The following is a 26,161-nucleotide window of genomic DNA, read 5'->3' as shown; positions in this document are numbered from 1 at the left end:
GTAGAATTAGTATAAGAGCAGAAAACTCATTCAAAATTATGTGTACAAAATTATTTTTACTTTCAAGTCTTTTCCTTGGTATTGAAATCAGGTTTGAAATGTTAGCATTGTGACTATTGTGAAGTGCTAAGAAGCAAATTATTTGGAATTGCAGTATAAGATTCACGGGGCTAATAAGGTCCCACAGGGTGACACTCAGTTGTTTGATTTCAACATTGCACCAAGGTTCTTCATATCTCTAAAGCTATGCAAAAAGCAGACTTATAAGTGTCTCACACTGAACTTTCATCTCAGCACTTTGTGTTAAATCATGATACGCCGTACGACACACCTACCCCAACAGCTCTTTGAATTTTTTGCACCTCTATAGATGAAAGTAAATTAATTCCCGATTGACTAAAATCAGTAAAGATTGAAACGCACACAACAAGAATATTAATATTGTCCTTCAAGACACTTCTGAAATAGCCCATTTCATAGTTATTATTAAAATCTAATTTTTAATTTGAACATGTGCGTATAATAGAAATGCACCAGCCTCAAATTAAAAGTTATAACATTTCAAACATATTTATTTAGTTTAAAAATTATACAGTGTTTCTTATTTTAACATGCATGTTGCTCTTGAAACAAACATTGCACCCGGGCCAGTACGTCGCACAGAGAAGAAACATGAAAAAGACAGGATCATTAAAAGTGAACATAAATATATGTGGCTGAACAGTGCAGATGGTGTCGTTGTTTACTGTGCCTCGCTGCATATGCTCCTTTGGGTCTTTCTCATTAGCATGGATCATTTGTCATCATGTCCTGAGCCTCACAAAAGATGCCATTTTATTTTTGGCTGCTTACTTTAAAAATTAAATAGACAGTGAGAAAGGAATTCACTGTGCCAAGTTAGTGTTGTGTAGGTTATGTGTGTAGGTTATGTAGGTTATGTTTTGGAGTAGAAATATTAATCCTGGCGCACAGATAAGATGTAATAAGTATCTATGGTTTCCTTCTGTACGCAGGTGAACATGTTAGAAAGGATGGTGAAAAATGTGAAAAATGTTCAAGTTTCAACATGAATGAAAGGACAGAAAGAGCGTGGTACAAAAGGCTGTTCGAGGCGGCAAAACTGAACATATTTAGGTGGTCTATATTAGTAAGACGTGTGTACAAGAAGTTTAAAGAACAGACAAAACACCTGATACCACAGTGATCATATACACCATTTTTCATGTTTTTTCCATCATTATGTTCAAGTGGAAATGACCAGAAGGAAGACTGAGGACACGCTGGATGGACTATGTCTCTTGGCTGGCCTGGGAACACCTTGGGGTCCCGGTGGAGGAGCTGGAGGACGTGTCTGGTGTGAGGGAAGTCTGGGAATCCCTGCTTAGACTGCTGCCCCGCGACCCATTCCCGGATAAGCGGAAGAAAATGGATAAATGGAGGTAGAAATGACTTAAAAGAAAACATCAAACACAACTATAACGTAAATCTGTGCCTATTTCATGCGTGTAAAAATTGTTGTGTTCAATTTCACTACAAATACGTCTTTGTAAAGCCTTGGTAACAAAATATTCATGCTTATCCCGTGATATTTTAACCGTTATTTATTCCCATAGTCACCAGTGATTAACAAACCAAAACAAAATGATTAAAAGTTTCCAAAATTTCTCCAATAAACAGCTGAAACACACTAATATTTGATTGTTATGCTCCACTGGACCACACCACCACTATAATATTTGCAACACCAGATAAATCCAGCTGTGTGATGCGCTAATCTCCCAACTTCACAAGCCTCAACCATTTCAAAGCTTTTATAGAGATGTTTGTGAATGTGCTTTATTCTTAATCCCCACATTACTTTCATAGGACTTCCTCAAAATCTGCTGTAGCCTGACACCGGTTGATAGATATAACTTGATTTTCCTTTACCCTCTAACCTCACCACCTCCAAGGCTTTGAATAGAACAACCACCGTGCTGCGCTGGGCATCTATTGTACGTCTCTTGCTTCCTGCTCTGTGATCGTGTCGACAAGAGAAGACATCGCTCTAAACCATCTCCCAAATTTTGTCAGAATCGTGAATAATTTAATAGGCAGAGGACCTTAAAATAAAAAATAGAAATGATAGAACTTGAGTCTTTTGGCATTTTTCTGTTTTATGACATACAGGGTGTCCATAAAGTCTCGTAACAATTTTAAAATTTAATTACAAATGAAATGAATTTGTTCTATTGTACTCAGTGGTTATAACAGTTTTTAATCACAGTGGGGTCTGCGTTTGTGAGTTCCTCAATCAAACGTTTCCAGATCGTCAGATTAGAAGCGATGGACCGGTTTTGTTCACCAGATTTCACACCTCTGGATTTCTTTCTGTGGAGTTATGTTAATGACATCGTGAATCGAACAAACATACGGGACATTCTTGAACTAAAGCAAAAGATACAGACGCGATTGAACCTTTGATGGGGCTCGGCTACAGCGAAACACGCCACGAAATCCAGTCCCGTGTTGATGTGGTTCATGCGACTAATGGAGCCCATATAGAGGTGGATTAAATGAGGTAAAAAAAAACAACTTTGGAAACCACTGAGTACAATAGAACAAGTCTTTTCAATTGTCTTTGTAATACATCTATCCATTCATCCATTTTCTTCTGCTTATCACAGGGGCAGCAGTCTAAGCAGGGACTCTCTGACATCCCTCACCCCAGACACATCCTCCAGCTCCTCCAGTGGGACCCCAAGGCGTTCCCAGGCCAGTCTTTGTCTTTGTACATATTTTTTAAGTGTAAAAGACTTTATAGACACCGTGTATCATTAATCAGTTAGTAAGCCTTTATAAGAGAGATTTTTCTGACTTTTGCTATTTAAAAAACTGACTTAAGTAACCCTTTATTATTATTAAGTCTTTATTTAATTTGCTTTGCAAATTTGCTTTTATCTTTGACGGCTCCACTGCACCAGCAAAACGTCTATTTAAAAAGCCTGTAGCAAGATTTAATGTAAAATGCACAGTATTTGGACCCATTAATCAACTTTAATCTGTCTATATTCTGCTTGCTGTTGTACTGTGTTTCCCTTTTGATGTGTGTCAGTGTTAGACTGAAACACAATGCAGATTAAATTACATAGTATGTGTTTAATTCAGCTCCTAATAGCACATTTTTGAGGGAAATGTGTTTTCCTCACTGTAATCACGTACTTTAAAACTTAAATGGAGAACAAATCTGTAGCGCAGGGATAGTTTTAAAAGCAGTAGAAGCCAATCAATTGTAATTTCTATTTTAGTAGTCTGAATAATGAAGTATTATGTAGTATTTCTGCAGTAGTAGGAGGCTGTTGTACTGTAGGGTTACACTGTAAAAAGCATTTCACTTAATACCTCACTACCCCCGACTATTAGCCTATTTCACGTCTGTGGTGCAGCCTAATATTAAAAAAAAAAAACTCAAGACGTGGCATTTAAAAAAGTCACACACTTTTGACCCCTGATTTAAAGCCTTTTCCTTGTTTTTTATGAAAGTCTTTTGTAAATCCCACTTAACTTCTTTTGTCAATTTCATGCAAAGTTTGTCACATACAGTAAGTCAAAAACACTTGGATAATATACTTTCAGCGTGATTACTCAAGGCCAGTGGTTTGTAGAGGAAAAACTAGTTTGTAACAATGAACTTATGTAATACAGGTAAGAATAACATAACACGACAAGCTATTATTGTATGCAATCCTATAACTATGTCATTATATATATTTTTCTTCCTAAAGTTAAATATACAAAATATACTTATACTGTGATGATCCATGTGACCCAGATTTCAGATGCATGAACGTAGTAAGTGATTGGTGCTGGTTATAGTGAAAATGAACATGAAAATGAAAATGAACAAAGAATTACTACTGTGAGGAGTTATTACGCTCATCATTGCAATTATTGTCTTTCTGATATGCTTGGGTGTACGTCTATGTGCTTATTGTTAGGTAAGATTACACTTTGTTTTGACTCAAGGCAACATCGTACAGGAGAAACAGACATCACAAGAGAAATGTAGTGAAAAGTAGTAAACACGTACACATGTCCAGTTTCATGAGCCACCACAAAGGCGGAGGAGAATCCGTCTTCATGGTTGAGTGTGCAGCTCCGGACTGGGTGGCACATCCCCGTGACTGGAGCGTAACCTGTCAAAACAACAGCAAATGAAGAACGCTAAGGGCACGACAATTTGTACAATCGCTGAGAAAAGTGGAGATGAGAAGACAAAACCTTTACATTTCAAATCTGTATGTGTTGGATGCTGTGACCATTGTAAAACCAAACATGTTCCTATGGCTGCGGCGTCTTGTAATCATGTGTTCAGGTTTATATTTGGAGTACAGTGTCAGTGAGTCATAGATCAGGACGGTGTGAAGGAGGAAATGGAAATGTAGCGCACGCAGCAGGTTGATTAGGAGGAAGTGAACCCCCCCCCACCTCCCCTTACAAAGCACATACGTATAATTACAGTATATTATGCAGGTAATATATATATAAAGTATATGCCTCGTGTAATTGCACATTGATATGGTGAAAGCAACACAGTGATAAAGGTCCAAGTAGCAGTGGATGATGTCATGTTCCCAGACGGGGGGGGGGCAAGAGTCAGTTTTTCCTTTTGATTCCAAGATATTTTCCAGGAAATATCCAAAAGGTGATTTCACATACGCTGAACCTGATCATATTTATCAAGGATTACATGATTGATTGAATAATTGATTGATTTTATGATTGTGTCTTGCATACAAAGACCGCCGAAACCCTTTAATGAGCTTATAAAATGCCTTTAACAAAATACAAAAGTCCAGACGTGTGTTACAAAAAAAACCCCAAAACAATAGACTCATTTAAACAAACTCATGTGTCGCTTGTTCAAGGCTTTACGTAGAAATAAAGCTAACTTATAAACATTAGACTTAAACAACCATTTCATCTGGCTGTCATCATTACACCGTTATTACAATAGAAATCTACATTTTAAGACACATCTGTAGTAAATATTATTGGCTAAATTACTGCTAATGCGTTAACTAAACTAAACCAAACCTCAGTCATCACTTTGAATGACCGATCACAGCGCAAACTAGTTAATACCAAACAAACAAATGCAAAAATAACAATAAATAGAGCAGATATATGTTGAAAATATAGCAGAGACTAATCCACATGCCACTCAAGTGTTTCTCAATCTAAATAAAGGAAAGTGAGAACAGTGTGTGTATGTGTCAGGGCTGAATCACACAAGCACGTGCTCAAGGATGCTGCGCTCCCTTGGGTGTTGTCTGCTCGTCGAGTGAGTGTATGTGCGATGCAGAGTCAATCTCTACCAAAGTCCTGTTGTGTTTTTCAATGACCGTCAGGCATAAACCGTCCTTGTGATGTTGATATAGTGCCAGTGCGGATGTGAAAAGAGAATGCAAATGTAGAATAATATACCTGATATCTGTCTGGTGTCCACCTGTGAACCACGCCCTTTAACTAGACTCATATCTTCGTAAAGTTTTGAAGAAGTGTGTGTTCTCGCTTTGAAGGTTCAGTTGAATAGCTCTAAATGGGTCAATAACATTATAATAACTGCACCTAATTAGCCTTAAACATATAAACAAACGACTAAATATCTCACACTTAGATGTAAAGGTGTAGTGTCAAACCAACTCCATCTTGAATCTTATGTTTAGCTTTTATTTACCATAAGTTAGCAGAGTAATGCATGTCTTCTTGTGATTTATTTTATTTGAATTATATGGATTTTTACCCTTGAGGCTGGATTAAACAGAGCAAATCAGGAGCACATGAACGCAACATGACGCAGCCTTATCAGCTAACACAACGAGATCAACTACGTCTGGTGTTTATGAGTTTAATCCTCTCTGTCGGAACATCTAAGCAACGTTTTTATCATGTGTGAGGCCTGAACATGTATTATCGCACAACTAAATGTTAAAAGTTCAATGTATTTCTTGAATGTTGTCATATTTTTTCGATATACAGTGAGTTAAACATAAACTTTCCGCGCAGGTACTGTCACAATTGAACAGCTTGTATCCGTATCCTCACATGTAAGCTCTCTCTACTGACTCATTTCAATGGACTGTTGATTACTGGTACTCGCACGTCGCCTGCAGCTGCAAAATAGATTTCTCAGAATGCTATTGGAAGTGCTTTACTATCGCTCGAAGTAAACAACTATCTATTGAACAAGACATGCTGCATATGACAGGTGAATTTTATCATAAACCTCTCCTCAGTCACCCTTTATATCGCTTGTCCATGGGATAAAATATGGCCATTGAGTTATTCCCACCTGTGAAAATGTCTCAATTTCAAATCATGTCACAGGCTTTCCGAGGGACCTAATGACAGTTTGCTTACGGCGCGGCACTGCACTTATCAGCAGCGGTTCAAGAGAAAGCTGCCTCCAGTAATTGTGAGGCATTTTCTCCAGGCAGCGATGGAAATATTCTGCAGCAGACTGCCAGTTCTACAGCATGCAACGAAGCCAATCAGCTCCTAATGTCCTTGATGGTGTCAGGAACACTAGCTGCTGCTTTGTGAGTACGTAATCAGTCCTCTGTGCAAAGCGAGTATAGTTTTATTTGTCTTAAACATTACAGGGGAAAGGGACGGGTGTCTACGTTATGAAATCTGAGCAATATGAATGACAAGACTTTTTATACGGCTGTTTATGCCACACTAATGACCCCGTACCCAGTTTCTTTCATGTATTTGAGCAAAATTATTCTTCTGTACAACCAGCACTTGTCTGCATCTAATTACTGCATAAAGCGCTTTAAAGTCTGATACGCAGAAGTGCACTGCCAGCAAGTCAATCGGTGCTAACTTTACCGTCAAAGTAAACTTCACTCTCGTCTCTCAAAGTTGTGAAAGGCACTTAAACTCATCACGTGGAAGAATTGAAATGCAAAAGGTATGTGAGGGGTAACTTTAGAGCACTGCGGATAATAATAGAGTAGATTTTGAATAGACAATGTTGGCGCACTCCACTGTACAGTGTTTGCTGTAATCAATATAAATACTGTGACTCACGTTTACTGCTTTAATTTTTTTTTTTAAACAACTTAAATATAACATGTAGCATAAATGTTTTATTATTATTATTTATTTTTATTATATATATATATATATATATATATATATATATATATATATATATATATATATATATATATATATATATATATATATATATATATATATTTTTTTTTTTTTTTTTTTTTTTTTTTTATTCGGTCATTACATTCAAATCAAACATTAATCATCTTGTACAAGGTTGTACATAACATTTCTATCATGACCGAAAGGGTTTAGGCAGAAGTAAAAAAAAAAAACTTATAACACCTAACACATTTTAATAATAACACACAAGAATTCAAGGAAAAGCAGCATCAGTTCTACAACATATGACTCAATATGAAAATAATGTTTTATAGTGTACCTCTTCTATTGTGTAGGAGCTTTTTTAATTTATCATTGAGGTTGTTCCACACATTTAACCCCTCGAACACAAACACAATGATGTTTTTTATTGGTTCTAGTCTTAATTTTTTTGAATAAACCTGTTCGTCTGAGATGATATTGACTTTCTCTCTGTTCGAATAATATCTGTAAACAATTATACGCCTTGTACATCATTACGGCTGTGCTCAAATCAACAAGATCAGACAATTTTACTAGTTTTAACTTAACAAAAATAGGATTTGTTGGTGCGAGATAGTCTGCTTGTTCAACTATTCTAATGAGCAAAGGTGGTGTTTTGGATTTCCTATCATTTCTTATCATTTTACACAGACAAACTTAAACGTATTATTGCTGTCCACGGGCTTCTAAGCAACTGCAAAAATAAAATAAAAACATTCAATTACATTCTTCTATAACAGAATAATGGGTATAAAATCCATCAATAAAAAGCTTTACTGAGATGGAGACCGGTAACAATATGACCTTTTCTTTGATTTCTTTCTGCTTAATTTGTTTCAATTTCTGCCGTATAGTGCAGAATATTGCAACCTCCCCTTATGCGGCGGAGGGTCAATTCATACATTACAGGAATCTATTGTATTCGAGCCGTGTTCCAGTTTCTTTGTATGATCTTTTCTTATCGTGTGCAAAAATAGAACGAACCTATGCAGCGGGGTCTGATATAATCAATCCTCATATACTTTTTTTTGCTTATTGGCTTGAAATATCTTGCCGTTTTTAATGAGCCGCTGCTCTAAAGAACACTGTCCATTAGTATTACCCCAGTAATACTAAAGCATCTATTTTGAAAACTCTCCTTTTGTTGAATCGACCAGTTGCCTGTCTAATTAGTGCAAAAAACTCCTCGTGCTGCCTGAGATTCAAAGACTGGAATCTTCAGCACAATGAAAATGGCTGATGGTCTGTTCCTTTCACGGTATTCTAGGCTCATTAGAAAGTACATTATAGTCACCTGAATTAAACTCATGATGCAGTGCAGGGATTCTTTTAAAAAAAGGTTAAAAATGTAAGTTTTCAGGTGGACGTTCCGCCACCTGCTCGTCTTTCTCGAGATGTTAATGCTTTTCCTGTAATATTTCACAGAACATAAAACTCATCTATTTCCATGAACGTGTAACATACCAGCGCAAGTTACAGGTCAGATCTGATTAAAGGTGAGCTCACTTGCAGTAATTAAATAAATGCAAGGTAGCTATAGTTACCATACCTAATAAAAGAGGTGTCAAACTCATTTTCATCAAGGGCCACATCAGCAAAATGGCTGCCATCAAGGGCCAGGTGTAACAGTGCGGTAGGATAAATGTCACTAAATGCCATGTAAAATAAATGCAACTACTTTTAAACTTGTTAAATAACAGTTTCTGTGTTTATTACTTATTCAAGTTGCAAATATTATATGTCTGTGTAACTCCGTGTAACTGTATTTCTGACATTTTTAAAAGTGTGTATCTGGTCAGCGCACACCTTAAGCACTGCTTCAAAAACAGCCTTTTAATTATTGGACAATTTGTTGTTTTTCTTGAAAGCTAACTTTTGCGTACTCCATGTTTGGTGTCAAAATGTCGACGTAGATTGTACCAACCCCGCCTCATAACACAAAAAACATACAGATTTTCTCCTTAAAGCACAAACTTTCACTATTCACCTTAAACTATTCACCTTTAGCACCTTTCTTGAAACTTCCTTCCACAATGACAAGTTTTCTCTTCCTGATCAATTTGGGATGCTTATTTGCAAATATTTCTCAGTGTCACTTGTTGGGAAAATCTCATTAGTTTATTGTCAATGCACACATTAAACCAGTATAAACTTATTTTAAAATGACAGTCAAGCCTTAATTTACCTTCTCGTGGGCCACATAAAATGACGTGGCGGGCCGCATTTGGCCCCCGGGCCTTGAGTTTGACACATGTGCCTCAAAATAATCATCATAATCATGGACCCCACAACCAAAAATGTACTATTATGTGCCATTAAATAACAAATAAAAATGGGAGTGTTAGCTTAAAATACTGTATTATACTCAATATATATCAAACTAAATAAGACTACGTTTGAGATCTCTATGAAATCTGCATTTATTGAGTGAAATGAACAGCATCAATATTCGCTTGGACGTGTTATCGATGCGTGTCTAATCATACAGGAGTTATTCTTTCCATTATTCAACACCAAAACAACCATTATAATGCTGCAGATAGCACATAAACTGCTTCACACATTCCTGAGCATGTCCCTAAAATGTAAATATTGTTCCGTATTATGAGCTCTGTCATAAACTGAATGTGAATGTATAGAAAACATGCACCCTGCCTCTTCTTTATGATAATTCTTAGCAGCGTACAATGTGAGGAATAAGAGGATTAGCCCAAGCCCAAACAAGCAATATTCACATCCTAATCAAAAACAAATAATGCTGCAGTTAAAAAGGCCATTATTAAAACAAACAATTTAAAAGGAAACAGTTTTTTTTTTTTGTAATAATCTCTAAACAGAAAGATTATCTGCAGTTTGACCACGTGTGAAAGCATCATTTTTTAGTTTTATTTATTTAATCTTAAACCTTGTGTTGAAAACTGTGCGTTACAAATATTGAGGTGAACTTGTTTCTCAGTAAGAACACATATTTATTTTAAGATGTTTACACTGGAACCTGCTGCTTTGGTTACAGGACACAGCTCTTCGTCTTTAGGTTGAACAGATGTCTGGTAATGCATCTTTTTAGTGACTGCAGCATCTTTTAGTGATGCATTCTACCTTCATTTAAACAGCTAACGGTCTATCCATTTATGACATTGTACGGATGATATGTAAATGTATTTAAGTATAAGTACTGGATGGCGTCTTTGTAATGCGCTGCTGTCTGTACCTTCATTCATCTCACAAGATAAAACTTCTTTCAACTCTATGTCTGCTCTGCAATCGCTTCCTTCACAATTACAACGTGCAACACTTCCACATTATTCCTAAATCGCGTCTTTGTGCGTCCTTGGCATCTAATATGAACCACAACGCCACTGTGCTATGTTGGTATAAAATATGTAACCACTTAAATTTCATTGTCATACATTTTAAATGAGCACTTTTTCAATGGTACGTCCTTTAATCCTCAGTAGAAGCTCCAGAGGCAACAGTCCTAAAACATTTCAAATACATTATTAATGTTTTAACAGGCTGTTTACCTTTTATGTTCTTTCTTCCTTTTGCTGCAGCAGAAAATGGAGCTGTTTTATAATTACTACACTTTAATGAGCTTTAATAAAGGATGAACGTAGACTGAATTCATAACAGATCAATAGAACTAATTGTTTATAGAGAATTATTCAGGCTTTGTAGCTTTTAATTAAGGGGTTAGGGTGTTACTAAAACTAGTAACTTTAAGCGTAGTTATTATTGTGTTACTCAGAATATTTTCATCATTTCGTAATTAAAAAAAAAAAGTTTTTATCTGATTTTTGTTGTTGTTTGATACATAAAGACATGACCCGTTCAGTTCTGAAGATGTCAAAATCCCAGTCTGCCTTGTGTTTTGTGCTGTTTTCCCCTCCTTTGTTTGCCAGAGCCTGGAGCTGGGCAGAGATTCTTGCTCCTCCTGTGCAACTCCTACACCTGCAACTAATTGTTAATCAAACTGCACTTGGGGAGGACAAAGGGACCAAGGACCTGACACTCCAGACGCGCTAGACAGTGGTACAACTCTGCTTGGCTCAGTCTCATGTTTTTGCATTTGCTACTCTTTTAAAGTTGGATGTTTTTGCTCCACTCCCTGGATCCGCTCAGCTCCTCCGTCTCCGACCCAGCTCTCCACGACCGGTACGAACCTGATGTTTGTTTTTAATGCAGTCAATGCTCTTGCACCTTCCTACTTGTGTGAGATTTTTACTCCTCACCAACCCAGCAGAGCTCTACAATCTGCCGGGCAAAATCCACTGGAGGTCCCCCGGTCCCGGTGCAAACAGTGGGGTGATCGTTCTTTTTGCAGTGGCCGGTCCAAAACTCTGGACCGTCCATCACTGGCCTGCCTTTGTTCAAAGCCAAATTTAAAACCTACTTATTTAGAATGGCTTTTAACACTTAGCCCTGTGATACTTTCTGTATTTTAATGGTGGAATGTGCTTTGTTGACCTATTTGTATGATGTTTATTGTTTTTTGTCTTGTTTTTAATGTTGTACAGCACTTTGGTCAGCTCTGGTTATTGGAAGGCGCTATAGAAATAAAGTTTTGATTTGAACCTCACACCGTCTGACCCAGCTCACCTCGTTTCTGACCCCCGCTGCCCACGATCTACTCAAACACTACTGCAAACAACTCTGCTCTCAACTATCTGATCAATCTACCTTCATTTGCACATTTCAAGCTGTAAATAAACATTGTTAAACTGTTCCTTGAGTTCTGTCTCTTTGGTCTCCCTGTCAGTCATTATGGCAGAAGATGAATGGTCAAAACTGTAAAAGTAACTCTCAGAATAGTCCTACATCTATATTATACGAACAGCACAATGTAAATATTAGCATCACATTTATGATCAACCTGTTTTGCACTAGTAAAAGCCAAAAGTTATGGATCAGACCAGGACGACTGAGGGATTACACAGACCGTTTCGCACTAGTAAAACCCAACACTTGCATTGAGTAGGATGTTCTATATAATCTGTGTAATTCAAATCTTAACTCTACCTGGACAAACTCAACGGTGCATTAGTTTTAAACCAACAGGTCTATCGCTGCTTTCTACAAGACACATTTGCTAAGACAAAAACTATTTTGGATCAACTCCCGAGAATCTAATCTGGTGAACTGCATGGAGTAAAATGTCCCAATAAGAGGAGCGAGGTCAGCCGTGGCCCTTACCCTGCATCCCCGTGGGGCCGAAGCCTTGGCGAGTGAGGAAGATTGCATGATCGTGGTGTTCTGCGTGGTCCACATCCCCCTTCTGTTGTCCAAACGCCCAGCGGCAAACGTTCTCCAGGCTGCGCGATGGGTTGCCTCTTTCAATCAGGCTGATAGACTGACAGCACAAGAAAGAAGATAAATGCTTAAACTGCATGTGACAGGTTTTCATGTTTTTCTTATTATTACTTGGTTTGGAGGGAGGGTGCCTGTGGGAAATATTTTACATAATTTAAGTGGCAGTTTGTGGAAAAGCCTGTACAAAAATACAAGGAGGAGTATAAAGCTGTGGTGAGTTCAAAAATAGTTTGAGTTTGACTTATTATGACATCGATACTGAAAATTCCACACAAAATGAAGGGATTTTTCATATATTTTTACAAGACTAATCATAACTATTTTTTTTGTTTAGAAAGTTAAGAGAAATTATAAAACGAGAAAAGAAAATAGACAAAAAAAAAAAAATCTACAGGAAAGATTTTTAGTAAAGTCTTAAATATAAATATGTTAACTATGTTTTATTGAAATGAGTCGTCTAACCTGCCGCTCGAGCATGTTTTCTATCTGCATCTCAAAAAGACGTCGCTGCAGAGGTTTGGGAGGAGAGAACGGAGACATTTGGTTTGAAGTTTTCGCTTAGAAACAGTTCATTCTGGGCTAATTTTCATAATGCCGGTCTAATTAGCGGGATATGTTTTCATGTGAGTGGGTTTAACTAATGAGCTCTTCAAAAATACCTCACACAGCCACAAAGAAGTTAAATACTTGATTTCTAAAAAAAAAACAAAACAAAAAAAACAAAACACAACACAATTATTTTCTATAATTAAACAGCATAATATGTCTTGTGCTTTTTCTGATGTTCTGATACTGAACTGTTACACTTTGTTTATTGTAAATTGCAGTGTTGTCCTTAAATGATCTGATAATAAAAAGGGATCCAGGGCAATTTAGGGGATTAAAAATACCGGCACAAATGAACATTAACACACATTTGAATTTGATTCACTTGAATATACTGTATTAGCCTCAGTCCATTTATAACTTCTTGTTCAAAGCTATTCCCTATTTCAGCTTCACTCAAACACAAGTCACTCCACCTACAAAAGTATGCTAATGAGGAGCCAGAACCATTTTTAGTTCTGCTATTAGTTACATGTGTGGTCAAGTGCTGCTGCTTGAGGAATAAAGACTAAAAGAACTGAACACAAAGGACTGTGACACTGTTATTGGTTTGGTTGAGCTAAAATTAGTTTTCAGTCAATTCAAATCCCATTTCACATTTAATTTCCCCCAAATGTTTCCAATTTTGATACATTTGAGAAAACCTATACCCATAAATTATGTCATAGTATCATTTCTGTTGATCTTTATTTCCGACAGAGTAATACACACTTATCCTCCCCCATGGCACATCCACACTCCCACTGCTGTGGATGTAGTGACAGGCCACATTTACCACCTAAGACGTGTTAAGAATACAGCTAAAAACAAGAGCGCTCTGTAATTTACACTCACTAAAATGAATGTTTAGTATTCATGCTTAAAGATTTTCTCATGTAAAAACAACCACTTCTGTGTTGGAGTTTTTAATGATGAAGAATGAGGACAAAAGCAGTTGTTGTGAAAAAAGACGGCGAGAGATAGAAGGGCTTTGTAAGTAGTTTGATCTTCCAGTAAGCCAACACAAGAATAAAAATAACATAAAGGGACCCTGAAATGGCACAATATTATGCAACAATGCAGAAGGTCGACTGTAACAGAGGCAGGACCAGAGCTACCCACTCATAGTAATGTTTGTAATTTTTTATGTTTATATAATACAAAAACTTTGTATATTGACAAAGACAAATCATGCAAAAGAACTGAGTTATGTTAAGTTGACACAGAATATTTCTAATATAGTCTTGATGACCTAGTTTACTGAGACACAGTCATAAACCAATGAAGTTTTCTTTCCAGTGAATAAAATATTTAAGAGCTCAAAGTCTCTGTTCTTGAAAATAAATAAATTTTTACTGTCTTACCTTGGCATATCCAAGCATGATCATCCTCACCAGCACCACGTTGATGTGCACTCCCAGAGACTCATCGTGATAAATTTCATTGACCTGAGAAAATAAAGTAATGATAGAGTGAACCCAGAACTGCACCAGTGTCACAATGTTTAAGTCTAAACCCAGTGTCATGAGCAGGTCTTAAGTCTTAAGTCTAAACCCAGTGTCATGAGCAGGTCTTAAGTCTAAACCCAGTGTCACGAGCAGGTCTTAAGTTTTAAGTCTAAACCCAGTGTCACGAGCAGGTCTTAAGTTTTAAGTCTAAACCCAGTGTCACGAGCAGGTCTTAAGTCTAAACCCAGTGTCGCAAGCAGGTCTTAAGTCTAAACCCAGTGTCACGAGCAGGTCTTAAGTCTTAAGTCTAAACCCAGTGTCACGAGCAGGTCTTAAGTCTCAAGTCTAAACCCAGTGTCACGAGCAGGTCTTAAGTCTAAACCCAGTGTCACGAGCAGGTCTTAAGTCTTAAGTCTAAACCCAGTGTCACGAGCAGGTCTTAAGTCTTAAGTCTAAACCCAGTGTCACGAGCAGGTCTTAAGTCTTAAGTCTAAACCCAGTGTCACGAGCAGGTCTTAAGTCTAAACCCAGTGTCACGAGCAGGTCTTAAGTCTCAAGTCTAAACCCAGTGTCACGAGCAGGTCTTAAGTTTTAAGTCTAAACCCAGTGTCACGAGCAGGTCTTAAGTCTTAAGTCTAAACCGAGCACTGCACTAGTGTCATGAACAGGCCTTACATTGTTTAAGTGCATCTTCTCTCATTTGAATCATTGGAGCTGTGGGCACGGGGCTTTTCTGTAATTATTACTCCAGAAATGACTGTTATTATAGCACACAGCTACTACTATTTTTGGACCCTCAGTAAACACAGACAGCATGCACTAATTTAGGCTCGTGGTGTTATACAAAGAGGGAAATACATAGTGGATAACGAGACAGGCTTAAAACATTCTTCATCTCGGCACCTCTGAGTGGGTGGTGTATCCTGTGTTAGCATGCTACTGTGAACATTTGTTTTCAAATATACATATATTATATAATACGTACAATAATACAGACTCAAGATATAAGCAAGAGCAAGAATAAACAATGTCTGAATGTATAAGACAGTACAGACATGGCTAATACTGTACTCAATTACAAGTGCAATTATTGTCAAATGTTTATTAAAGCAAAAAGAACACATAGAATATACAGCTGAAAGTACTATTTGCCAGTATATATTTTTAACTCTGCCCAATTCGAGCAGGCAAAGCAGTGTTATTATGTGTGTTTTTAGAAAGAAGCAGAGACAGATGTGTATTAGGACAATGTGTACAGTACTCTATAGTAACATCTATAATTTAAAATGTAACTACAACTATAGGGATGAATGATTTGGGAATATTGAATAGTGATTTTTCTGATTAAATATAGGATTCTGTTCACATTTTAACACATCCAGAAGAATTGACAAAAAAGACAGTAATGAGAACTGACCAAGTAATACAAACATCGCATTTCAGATTATGTTTGCACAGATCTAAACTACAGGGTTGTCATTTTTATGCAGAATGTTTGCGGAGGAAATTGCAGCCTTCATGATTTACTAATTGCGTCCATTCAAATTGTTAGCCTCGTCTGTTATAAGTGCTGGTTTAAACATCTACTAAAAACGTTCGATCTACTCAATTACAGTGACAAGTGTTTGTTATCAGTCACTTTCCACTCCCAGTATTAGAATTTTGATTCTTTGCCCTTTCGAAGAGCAACTACGTGAGGCAACGAGAGACAAGAACACACTTTACTGCTCTGTGAGGCTGATCTAACTCTGCCTTTAAAACTCCTGGAACATTCCAAACTCAAAGTAACTGATCATAATCCTGCTTCTGTGATAAAGTGGACAGGTGAGGAGTGTGTGCAGCACATGTGCAGGGAAAGGTCTGAGTCTACGCCTGCCTTTCCTTGCACATTGTATGAACAAGGTGCAGAGAGGCTCAGAGCTGGACTTTTGAAATCTCATTCTGTGTAATTGAGGGCATTACGCTGTCCACTGGGTACATTTGATGGTACTAGAATCAGACTCAAGTCTGCTGCCGACCCCTGCTGTTTGACTGTAATTTAAAATGGAGTGGGACCAGCTTGATTTAAGCTGAACTAAACTGCCCCACACCAATGAAAAGCCACTCTCTGCTCTTGAGAAGCAACGCGCTGATAAATGACTGAGTCAGCAGCCCCACACTAAATGACTCGTCCCAGGTGGCCTTCCTGCTGTTTTCCATCACATTAAACCAGAGAAAATCTACAAGTGATTTTTCGGTCAGAGCTCAACTCCAGGTGGGCTGCTATATTTGTCTATTCTGTATTGTGTGGCTTTACATTTAATTTTCCCAAGGATAATATGTTTGCTGGATCTCTCGATCTGTTGTCAGCTACTAAGATCAAATTTCCCCTTCAGGCTGCAGCCAAGCATTGGAATCAAACCCTGAGAAATGAAGGTCCAGAAGCATCATTCTGATGTGTTCAACTGGGATGGGACAAGCCCTTCAACAACACAGGTGGTTTAAATAGTTTAAATGTAACATATTAATCAGAGTGGAAATGCATCAGGCTTTCAGTCCATTTAGAGTCTTTCTGTACAATGACTGTGGCCTATAATAAATGCCTGTACAGTTAGAGTTAATTAGCGACTCGAAGCGCTTAAGCTAAGCACCATTGCAGTGGATCTAATTTTCTTTGGGCCACTGAGTTTTCACTGAACTTCTCTGGCTCATTGCACAGAGATTGTGTTTCGCCAAAGTACAGCAAGAGGAAGCACATAACAGCAGCACATCCCCAGCCTCAGTGCACCGTGTTTGAGTGTATATGTATTTTGTGTGAGATGGATGCCCTGTTATAGCAGATAAATGCTGCTGATCCCTATAACCCTGAGCCCTGGTCTGAGGGTGAAGAGCTAACAGGACACGACATGTTGCCCCGCCCCTTCGCTCTCATCCACTCCTGCACACAAATCCCCTGCTGTGATCATGTTTGTGTGGGTGCTCTGGGGTCTTATCAGTCTCTGTGTCTTATGTTTTTTATGTTTCCGCTCACGTTCCCGTGCTCACAGGGACTCACAGGGACACTATGCTTCTGAGGATTGATGAGGTGCTCGATCGATATTCCCTGATATTTGAGCTGAGATCATTTCAAACTTACTCTAGTCTTTTGTATAGTTTAGGTGCACACACTGCACTGCTGATGTTAACATTAATGTATTTATTTTGTTTTCTGTCTTTTACACGTGTGACCACACCTTTGGTCCCCTTAGCATACACATAAAATATGAAACTTTGAGACTGGCTCTTACTATGTTCACATTCTCTGGAATTTCCCCACTGTGGGACTAATAAAGGTATATCTTAATACAACATTAATTAATTGCCATAGGAGAACATAGCTATGATTATATAAAAATGAGGGCAAGGCTAATGATGATTATGTTACTCTCCAGTGACTCTATTTTTCAGCCACATGTCATCTGACATCACATGTGTAGAAAAAGACAAACCAAATCAAAGCACTAAATCAAAGCTAGTCCAACTTAAAGGGTTAATGTGCTTTACAAACATTTCAAACAGGAGTAATGACATCCTTTCAATTTGCAGAGCATAAACCCTCTCAGCATGAAAGCCACCGGAGAGCTCTACATGACAAGTGCAGAATGCATTTGTCACAAGCTTTTAAGTGACTTTTATTCATTTTATTTACCTCCTCTTATAGTTACAGATCTATGGGCAGCTGCTGTACACGACATGGTTTGTTTCGTGTGGTCAGATTTAAAGTCTTCTCTGATTAAGGACTTCAGGTGGCGTGCGTGGTGGCATGGTCGCATGGTCGCAGCGGCTCACGGCTCTCCCCTTCGATGCTCGTTTGTGTTATGTCTGTATTGGAGGGTTGTTTTTAATCTCACTGTGCATGTGTATAGTGACAATAAATGCATTCTATTCTATTCAGTAAATTGTTGTTTGGATAAATTCAACAAAAGCACCATGTCAACACAACACGTCATGCTTTTCTTTTGATTAAAATCACTGAACCTCAAAAAACTGATTGCAAAAAATCACAACTAAGTAATAATCAAGCCTTCATTTACTTCTAAGACGACAGAGAGACAACTGATCATTTGTTATTTCTTCACCATCACCACGATAATTTAAATAGATAAATCGCGGAGAAACTATGTCATTATTGCAGATATATGGTTTGTACATTCCTAGCATGCCACACAGTTTATACACAAACTCATCATTGGTGACACATTTGAATTACCGGCCTATGTATCTACGCTATAACTGTGTAGATCAGAAACATTCACATCAGCACAAGGTCCAATTCCAGCATCGATATAGTGTCTTACTATATATACATTTTTTATCTTTACATCTAAATGGTTTCATTTTCTGTTTAATGAAAAACGCTGCAAACCTCATGTGTCTCTTTAGCCCAGTGATGGACGGACTGCCTGGGTATGTTAGACTGTACGTCACATGCACAGAAGCTACAGGGACAGGCACAATCAGCCTGACATTTGAGTGGAGATGGAGACATCAGTGTCATACCCAGTGGTGGTCGTCTGATAATTACAGCTGATTAAAAGTCCTGTATTGTCTTGGCAGTGGAAATCACAATTATGTGGTGACTCAGGCTGCCAAAGAGTGTGACTGGACTGCAGGGCTGGCACAGCAGATGTCAGGTTTAGATTAGCTTTAGTGAGGATCTGGATCATGTCCCATTTTGGTTCTTCAGGCAGTGAGTGATGTTGTACTTTAGTGTACATTTATCAAATATTTTCAATGGTTGCAACTTTCAAAATAGGGCTGAGCGATTGGGCAAAAATTCAATCAGTCAAATTTGTTTTCATCATGATCAGGTCATGATTTTTGATTATATTTCATTACATAAAAATGGCTTTCGATATGAATTTCCTGACGTAAACAAAGGTCTTCTTCAAAAGTCTGAACTAAAACCACAGGCTTTTATCTGTAAAGGATTGGCTATACGCGTCTTGATTTAAAAAAACACTACAAAAAACAAACACAATCATCATCACTGACGATCAGAAAAGACTGAATCTTGATCCAGAGTCATTTTGTCATAATCCACACGCTGAGAAGGCTGGAAATTCTTGTGCACTTTGTATAAACTTGGTAGAATGTGAAGGAATGTGATGGATTTTTTCTAACACCAGAGTTTTGACACATTCACCTTGCATGTTTTAAATACATCTGATTACCGCAGTGTTGACAGTACTTCCTATGGTACAATTGTAAATCTGAGGTTAAAAATCACTCCAGACGCCAGACATAACTTGACCTTTGCCCCTCAAATACAGAGTGGGCACTTGGCTTTGCTACTAGTTATTCACTTTAAAGTTTTCCATTTAATACATCGCAGAGAATTTGTATTCCAGTTGTGGAAGGGCCTAAATACTTTATGAAGTCCACACACGGTTCTGTGCTATGTGGTGATGTGATGGTTATAAAAATCACGGAATAACAAAATAAGACTGGATAAGACTGCAGTTACTCACTATGTTCATCAGTGTCAGAAGATAGTTCTGCACATGCTCCTTTCCGTGAAAGCGGACCACCGAGTCATCCACTCCCAGCAGGATCTCGATGTTGTATTTGCTCTCTCCGGCGTCACGTCTGTGCCGCTGATACACAGTGTTATTCACCTGTCGGGCCACGGAGTCCAGAGCGCCAGCCACGTCCAGACCTCGCTCTAAACAAACACAAACATTTGTTGTCCAGTTTATTCTAATAAAAATGCATTGGATTTATGTAGTACTTTTTGACACTCAAAATGCTTAAAAGTGCATCATTCATTCACTCCACACACAGTAGTTTTAAACTGTTATTGAAGTCACAGCTGGGTATAATAGTAGACGTGAGGTTGCAGGCTGTGCTATTGACCCCTGTGGCCACCACAAACACTCACACACCACATTCATCCTAGTGAATGTGTGTTGTCTTGCTTAAGGACACAACTACAGTTTCCACAGTTCCCAGTATGGTACCTGCTATTCCCAGTGGTCTCCCATCCAAATACTACCCAGGCTCAGACCTGCTGAAGTGACGAGTTGAAGCTTTGATAATGAGGTACGGCCACACACGACACACTTTACAGTAATCTTTAAAAGAGGATGACGTTTTCATGTTTTTCTGATTGTATTTTGTTTGGTGGGATAGTGCCTGTGGTAAATATTCAGTTTGTTAAAAAAGTTTAGCTTTTTTAAAGTTCTAAAGAAGAATCCCTTCTACTCATTTAATGAATGCACAAAATTCCATCCTAGACCATTTATAAACACTATGCCATATCTGCTGCTCATGTCCAATCAGGAAGTAAAAAGATAAACATATAAAGTATAAACAAGCCAATATTTCATCATTAATGTAAGATGAGTTAGGTTAGCTGAGTTATGAAATAAGTAGTTGACCCTATGCACTTTAAGTTACTGTAACAAATGTCATCTCATAAATTGTGTTTGAGAGTTCGATGACATATTTTTGGTTCAACATTGAAATTACAGAGAGAAACAATAAAAAGCGTCAATCTGAATGCAAAACATTTCCAAATCACATTACTCAGCTTTCCCCTTGGGGGCTAATTGTGTAGCTGCTGCTGATTTAACAAAGCTTATCCTCTGAGATGATACAGATATCGCTGACTTCACACTGTTACAGCGTCCACTCAGAATCACACATGCAGGTTTACACACACACACACACACACTTATAATGACTGACGGTACACACTGTATGCCGGATTTTCATGATTTCTAAACCTATTATTATGGGTAGAATGTGTTTGCAAACAGTAGCATTCACTAAAGTTGTCCAAGTTTATGTTTTGTTCAGCGAGAATGAAATGTTTTCAGTTTAAATGCTTTTGTAAATGTTCTCTAAATGAAGGCTGGCAGCGAATGTGAAATGAAATCAGGTCAGGTTTTGATTCACCAGTTTGAAACATGAGTCTGACTTTGCTCAAACTGTGTTATTTTATTACACCAGCCAATAAGCGTATACAGCATTGTGATAATTGAATGGGGATTTTGTATTCCAATGGTACAACAATAGTGCCCACGTATATATTTTAAAACTTTTGAGAAAAAACACAATACATTTTTGAAACACATCGAATACTATATATAAAAAAAAACATCGTCAAACTTTAAAAACCCAAGTGCACTCAAGAAGGAGGTCATTTTCTTTTTGTAAAGCATGCCAGTAAAACAAGACCAGTCTCCAAACCAAATGAGTTCACGTCAGTCCATGCACCCCATTTAGCAGAAAGCGGAGTTGGTAAACAAAGGTCACATAGACTCACAAGAAGCCTGTTTATGAAGGACATTTTGGCAGTCCGTCATCATCCCACCGTGTCAAGAGCACTGCCAATGAACTGAGGCAAAACACTTGTTGGCCCGCAACCTCCTGCTCGGTGATGGATAGAGTGAGAGCTGAGGATCCAAGTGGGCTTCAGATACAAGAATGTCAACAATGAAATACGATGTACACTATCAACATATATCAATGTACTGGGAGTAACGCGGGTTTATTAACTTCCTGACTATTCGTGTTTGGGAGCAAAGGTCACTGGATGTTACCGAAACCAAACCTGCATGTGTTTGAGTGTATCTATATAGTAAAATAGTACGTATAGTATAAAATAAACTGGGTAAACATCTGAGAAACTATGGCCAAGAATGCACCTTCCAGGAAATCCCGTGTTCTTCAATGTGCAGTGATGAATGCATTATAATTTGCTATACGTTTTGTAATATGTAAGCATAAACTTACACGTACTACACATATTTACCTAGGCATACTGTTGCAGTGTCCTTGAACAAAATGTCCTGTTTTTTAACTTATCTACTGAGCTTAGAAAACAGGCAAAACAAACACAGTAACACAGTCTAGTGCCCTAAAGCTGGATCCTATCACCAATTAAAACGCATCCAAAGAAACTTTCTAAACTCAAGAAGCTTAAAAATACAAGGAAATCTGAAATAAAAGTGGGCAAGCGTTTCTCATTTTTCCAGAGATGCTTAGGGCCGCAGACAGCCCTGGTGATTGAGTGGAGAGAGGGCTAAAGTAAACAGGCAGCACTGGTTGCCACCTCAACTGCGGGTCCGGGCTGCTACAGTGTTGGGATTGTGGACCACATTCCTTCTCTCCGCCGCTCCCATCGTGACACAGGCATTCTTGTGAAGCGAGCCCCCCGCTGCACCCCTCCCCACGTTGAGTAAACAGCCCTTCTAAGGTCCCTACTTCAAACGTGCTGGACTTCCCCTCGGTAGCGCACCTTAAGAACACCAGTGTGCCTCAGTCAATGTCAACCCCAAAAAGCCATTCCCGAGGGAGCAGCTAGCCACTCAGAGTCTAAGCAACACGTGGCATTGGGGCAACTGAAGGCCTGCCAGTGTCTCCAGCAGCCTGCGCCCGCCAATGCCAGCCACACGCTAAAAACGGCACAGAGGTGGGCGACAGGTAAAATGTGAGAGAGGAATGGAAATGTACAGTATCCCCCGTGGTGACGGCATCAGAAGCCATGCAGCATTATTCACAATCACACAGAGCAGGAGTCATACAGAGCGCTTTATCTGGAAGTACAAATCTCACACATTTGACAAACAGTGGTGCTGATCCACAGACTGTGCATGTTTGTGGAGTGGATTTGGAGGAAAATATCTGCTTGTGAATGTAGACAAGATGCTTTTTCGAAGTAGGGGTACTTGTAATAGGGGGTAGCAGAAATAAAAGGGACATTTGTCAGCTCCCCAATCTGATCCTGAAAGCTGGACAACTGATTGACTGTGGGGCGGGGGGCAGGACACTGAACAAACTGCTCTACATCATGGACAACTCTGCTCATACCTCACTGGAGCCTTGGGAAGCGTTCTCCTTCAGTACTTGAGTGAATTCCTTCTACACTCATTGTACATTCTGCTCAGCATATTTTTAGTTCATCCCAAATGATTTTACGTATGCTCAACTTCAAGATTCAAGCTCAAGTTTGTATTGTGAAGAAATAGCTTTATTCTGTTTACAAATCTCTACATTTTTATTCATATTATTTCACACACGACAAAGCAATCAAAGGAAACAAAGAAAACAATAGAACTAGCCAGTATGCCACTAGGTGTGAAAAACACCCATCAATTAGTGTATGAATATGTTAATTATGACTCAGGCACAGTGCACACTTAGTGTAACTCAATAGACCTGGTCTACAGACAGACACTGTAAACAAAAGCTGTTTGCAGTTTCAGTGTCATTATCCCCTCCCTTCAGATATAGGGCAGTGTCCAGCAGTAACTGACCAGAACTGGACGAGTAGCAAAACGTTTTCACTCCTATAACTTTTTGTCCAGTTGACAGATTTAACTTTGGCAGTTCTCTTTAGTAAAAGTGAATAATGTGTCCAAATATTTTGCAACATGGCATTGATATTGAGACAATAAATGTACTGTAAACACAGTTGTTTTGCATTCTAGCCAATGTTTAAAATATAACAAAGTAAATGTGCCAGGTACTTTCTCTTTACCACATAATGTGTTTTAGTTAATGCTATAAGTTTGGCAGGATCTCAAGACTCTTTCACTTTGGCTTTTTGGCAGCTTAACCTGCTCCAGGTTTTGTGTATAGTAATTTAAAATCACATAAAAACAACAGAGACTCTTGGTCTTCTTCTATCATGATGATTTACAGGCATCCGTTATGAAGTGATTTACCATTATAAATGCAGGCTTCATCTAGGAGTGTTACAGGTAAAAGGAGGAAAGAACAAAGGGAAGCACGACTAGTTTGATCTGTAAAAACATTTACAGCTTCACATTTCTACTAAAAGGTGCAATAGAGAGAGTCTGGTGTTACTGGATTCTTGAAATCAATGAAAATAATAAAAAACTACTGCCACAAAACTGAAATATTCCAAACCAAATAATGTAAAGCTGCACTATGGAACTTTTTAGGTGGAGGTTCTGGAGATTTAAGGCCGATAGTGATACAATAAAAATTGCAAATATTGACCAACCGGTTTATCACGTCTAGTTGAATAAATACGAGATGCCATACAGTGGAACATTACAGGAAAAATAATACGGTGCACCTTTAACAGACACGTGTCTCTCATCGAGGCACTAAAACACCCCATAATTACACTTTCACAGTGAGCAGTATTCCTTTTATCTTCTGCCTTAAAGAGTGTAAGCCATGACAATAGCAAACAGATTTTAATTAGTGGCAGAATGCAAATAAATACTAAGCTAAGGTAATTTAGAGGTAACAGAGCCTACGCTAACACACTGCTCTGATGTTCTGTGTATTCTCTATGGACCACCTGGTTCTCTTAAATACTATGAGCAGCCTGGCAGCCAGGGAGTATCAGAACTAACATAATCACATCTGCTCCTCCCTCTGGAGTCCTTATCAACAATAGCTACTAATTTATGAACACTTATGAAACAGTTGAATACAAAATAAACACTTGCTAGTTTATCTAAAACTTAAAGAAATGTTATTGCTTTTCCTGGAATGTTCCACAGCATGGCATTTGGCCAATGCATTTTGCATTTAAATTACATTTTTATTGTTCTAAATACATTGAAAATCATTCCTAACTGTCAGAGCCACCTGCTCAGATCCTTGGAGATAGATACATTTGCAACATGGTGGAACATTCCAGGCAAAGCTATAACATCTTTATAGAGACAAGCAGATGGAGAACCCCACTAGAAGAGGTACACGGTGCACCTTTAAATATACTAGCTAAGCAGATCAGCTTATTTGTATTTCTAGTGACTGGTGTCAACAACTATATATTTTGGATATTTCATACTGCCCCTTTATTACTTATGTGTGAAAAGTAAACATCATTTTAAGGTTGTTTTCACACTGCCACTAGTTATGTTGATGTAAAAGAGCATTCGCTCTGAGAACAGTGCGGTCTGACAGTCGCACTCTGGTAAATGGCTGGTCCGAGAGCGCTTGAAACAGGAGGTCTCACAGCGGCTCCAATCTGGAGCGGAGAGAGTGGGGTGTGAACACCGCCGACCTTGGGCCGACTTACGCAATCCACCCTGACACTAAAAGTGCTTGGAATTGAGCAAAAAAAGAGCTCGGATCACATATATTTCTATGAATAGGCGCAGCAGAAACACGTTTGTCTGATGAGGCAATTTTGATTAACTTAATATCAGGGAGACTCCTCCTGCCTCTGTCTGCGCAGGTGAGTCTGGGTCTGTCTGTGCATCGTTACACAGCTACACGCTTTTCTCCTCCTCCACTACACCTCCTCCACCTACAGTCGTCACATAGAAATAAGTTTAGCGATCAGCTGATGGAGTCTCACGTGGCTCATGGTGTTTGGGGTGAATGATGCTCAGTGTACGTGAACAAGGCCGACCCAAAAGTAAAGTAAACAGAACTAAATCTAGTGTGCACTGGGGTCGCTCTACACACTAATGTGTGAAAACAACCTGAGTCACACATCACATCGCTGATGTTTTCATGTGTAGCACAGCAGGTGTATGGCTGTAGCAACCTAAAAGTTAATTAACCCTAATCTATTCAAATACAGATATTGAGTTTATGAGTGTGTTTTCACTGCTGTTCATGGTATAACTGCACTGTTAACTTAACACTCAGACAGCACTGCGTGGTGCTGCGTG

At 38.5% G+C, this 26,161-nt stretch overlaps 1 protein-coding gene across 2 annotated transcripts in view; it reads right to left on the bottom strand.

Annotated features, from left to right (window-relative positions):
* adamts3 (ADAM metallopeptidase with thrombospondin type 1 motif, 3) overlaps positions 1-26,161 on the bottom strand; it is a 104,007-nt gene that overhangs the window by 40,825 nt on the left and 37,021 nt on the right. For both annotated transcript variants that reach the window (XM_055224284.1, XM_055224283.1), the window contains exons 5-8: positions 20,021-20,214; positions 14,448-14,531; positions 12,382-12,538; positions 4,070-4,175 (exon numbers count right to left, since the gene is read on the bottom strand). In XM_055224284.1, coding sequence (XP_055080259.1) covers positions 4,070-4,175; positions 12,382-12,538; positions 14,448-14,531; positions 20,021-20,214 — 541 coding nt within the window. The remainder of the gene's footprint in view (positions 1-4,069; positions 4,176-12,381; positions 12,539-14,447; positions 14,532-20,020; positions 20,215-26,161) is intronic.

The sequence above is a fragment of the Periophthalmus magnuspinnatus genome, chromosome 9 (assembly GCF_009829125.3).
Source record: "Periophthalmus magnuspinnatus isolate fPerMag1 chromosome 9, fPerMag1.2.pri, whole genome shotgun sequence".
NCBI classification, from domain to species: Eukaryota; Metazoa; Chordata; class Actinopteri; order Gobiiformes; family Gobiidae; genus Periophthalmus; species Periophthalmus magnuspinnatus.
Note: the sequence above shows the minus strand (reverse complement) of the source record. Positions and strands in the feature narration are given on the sequence as shown.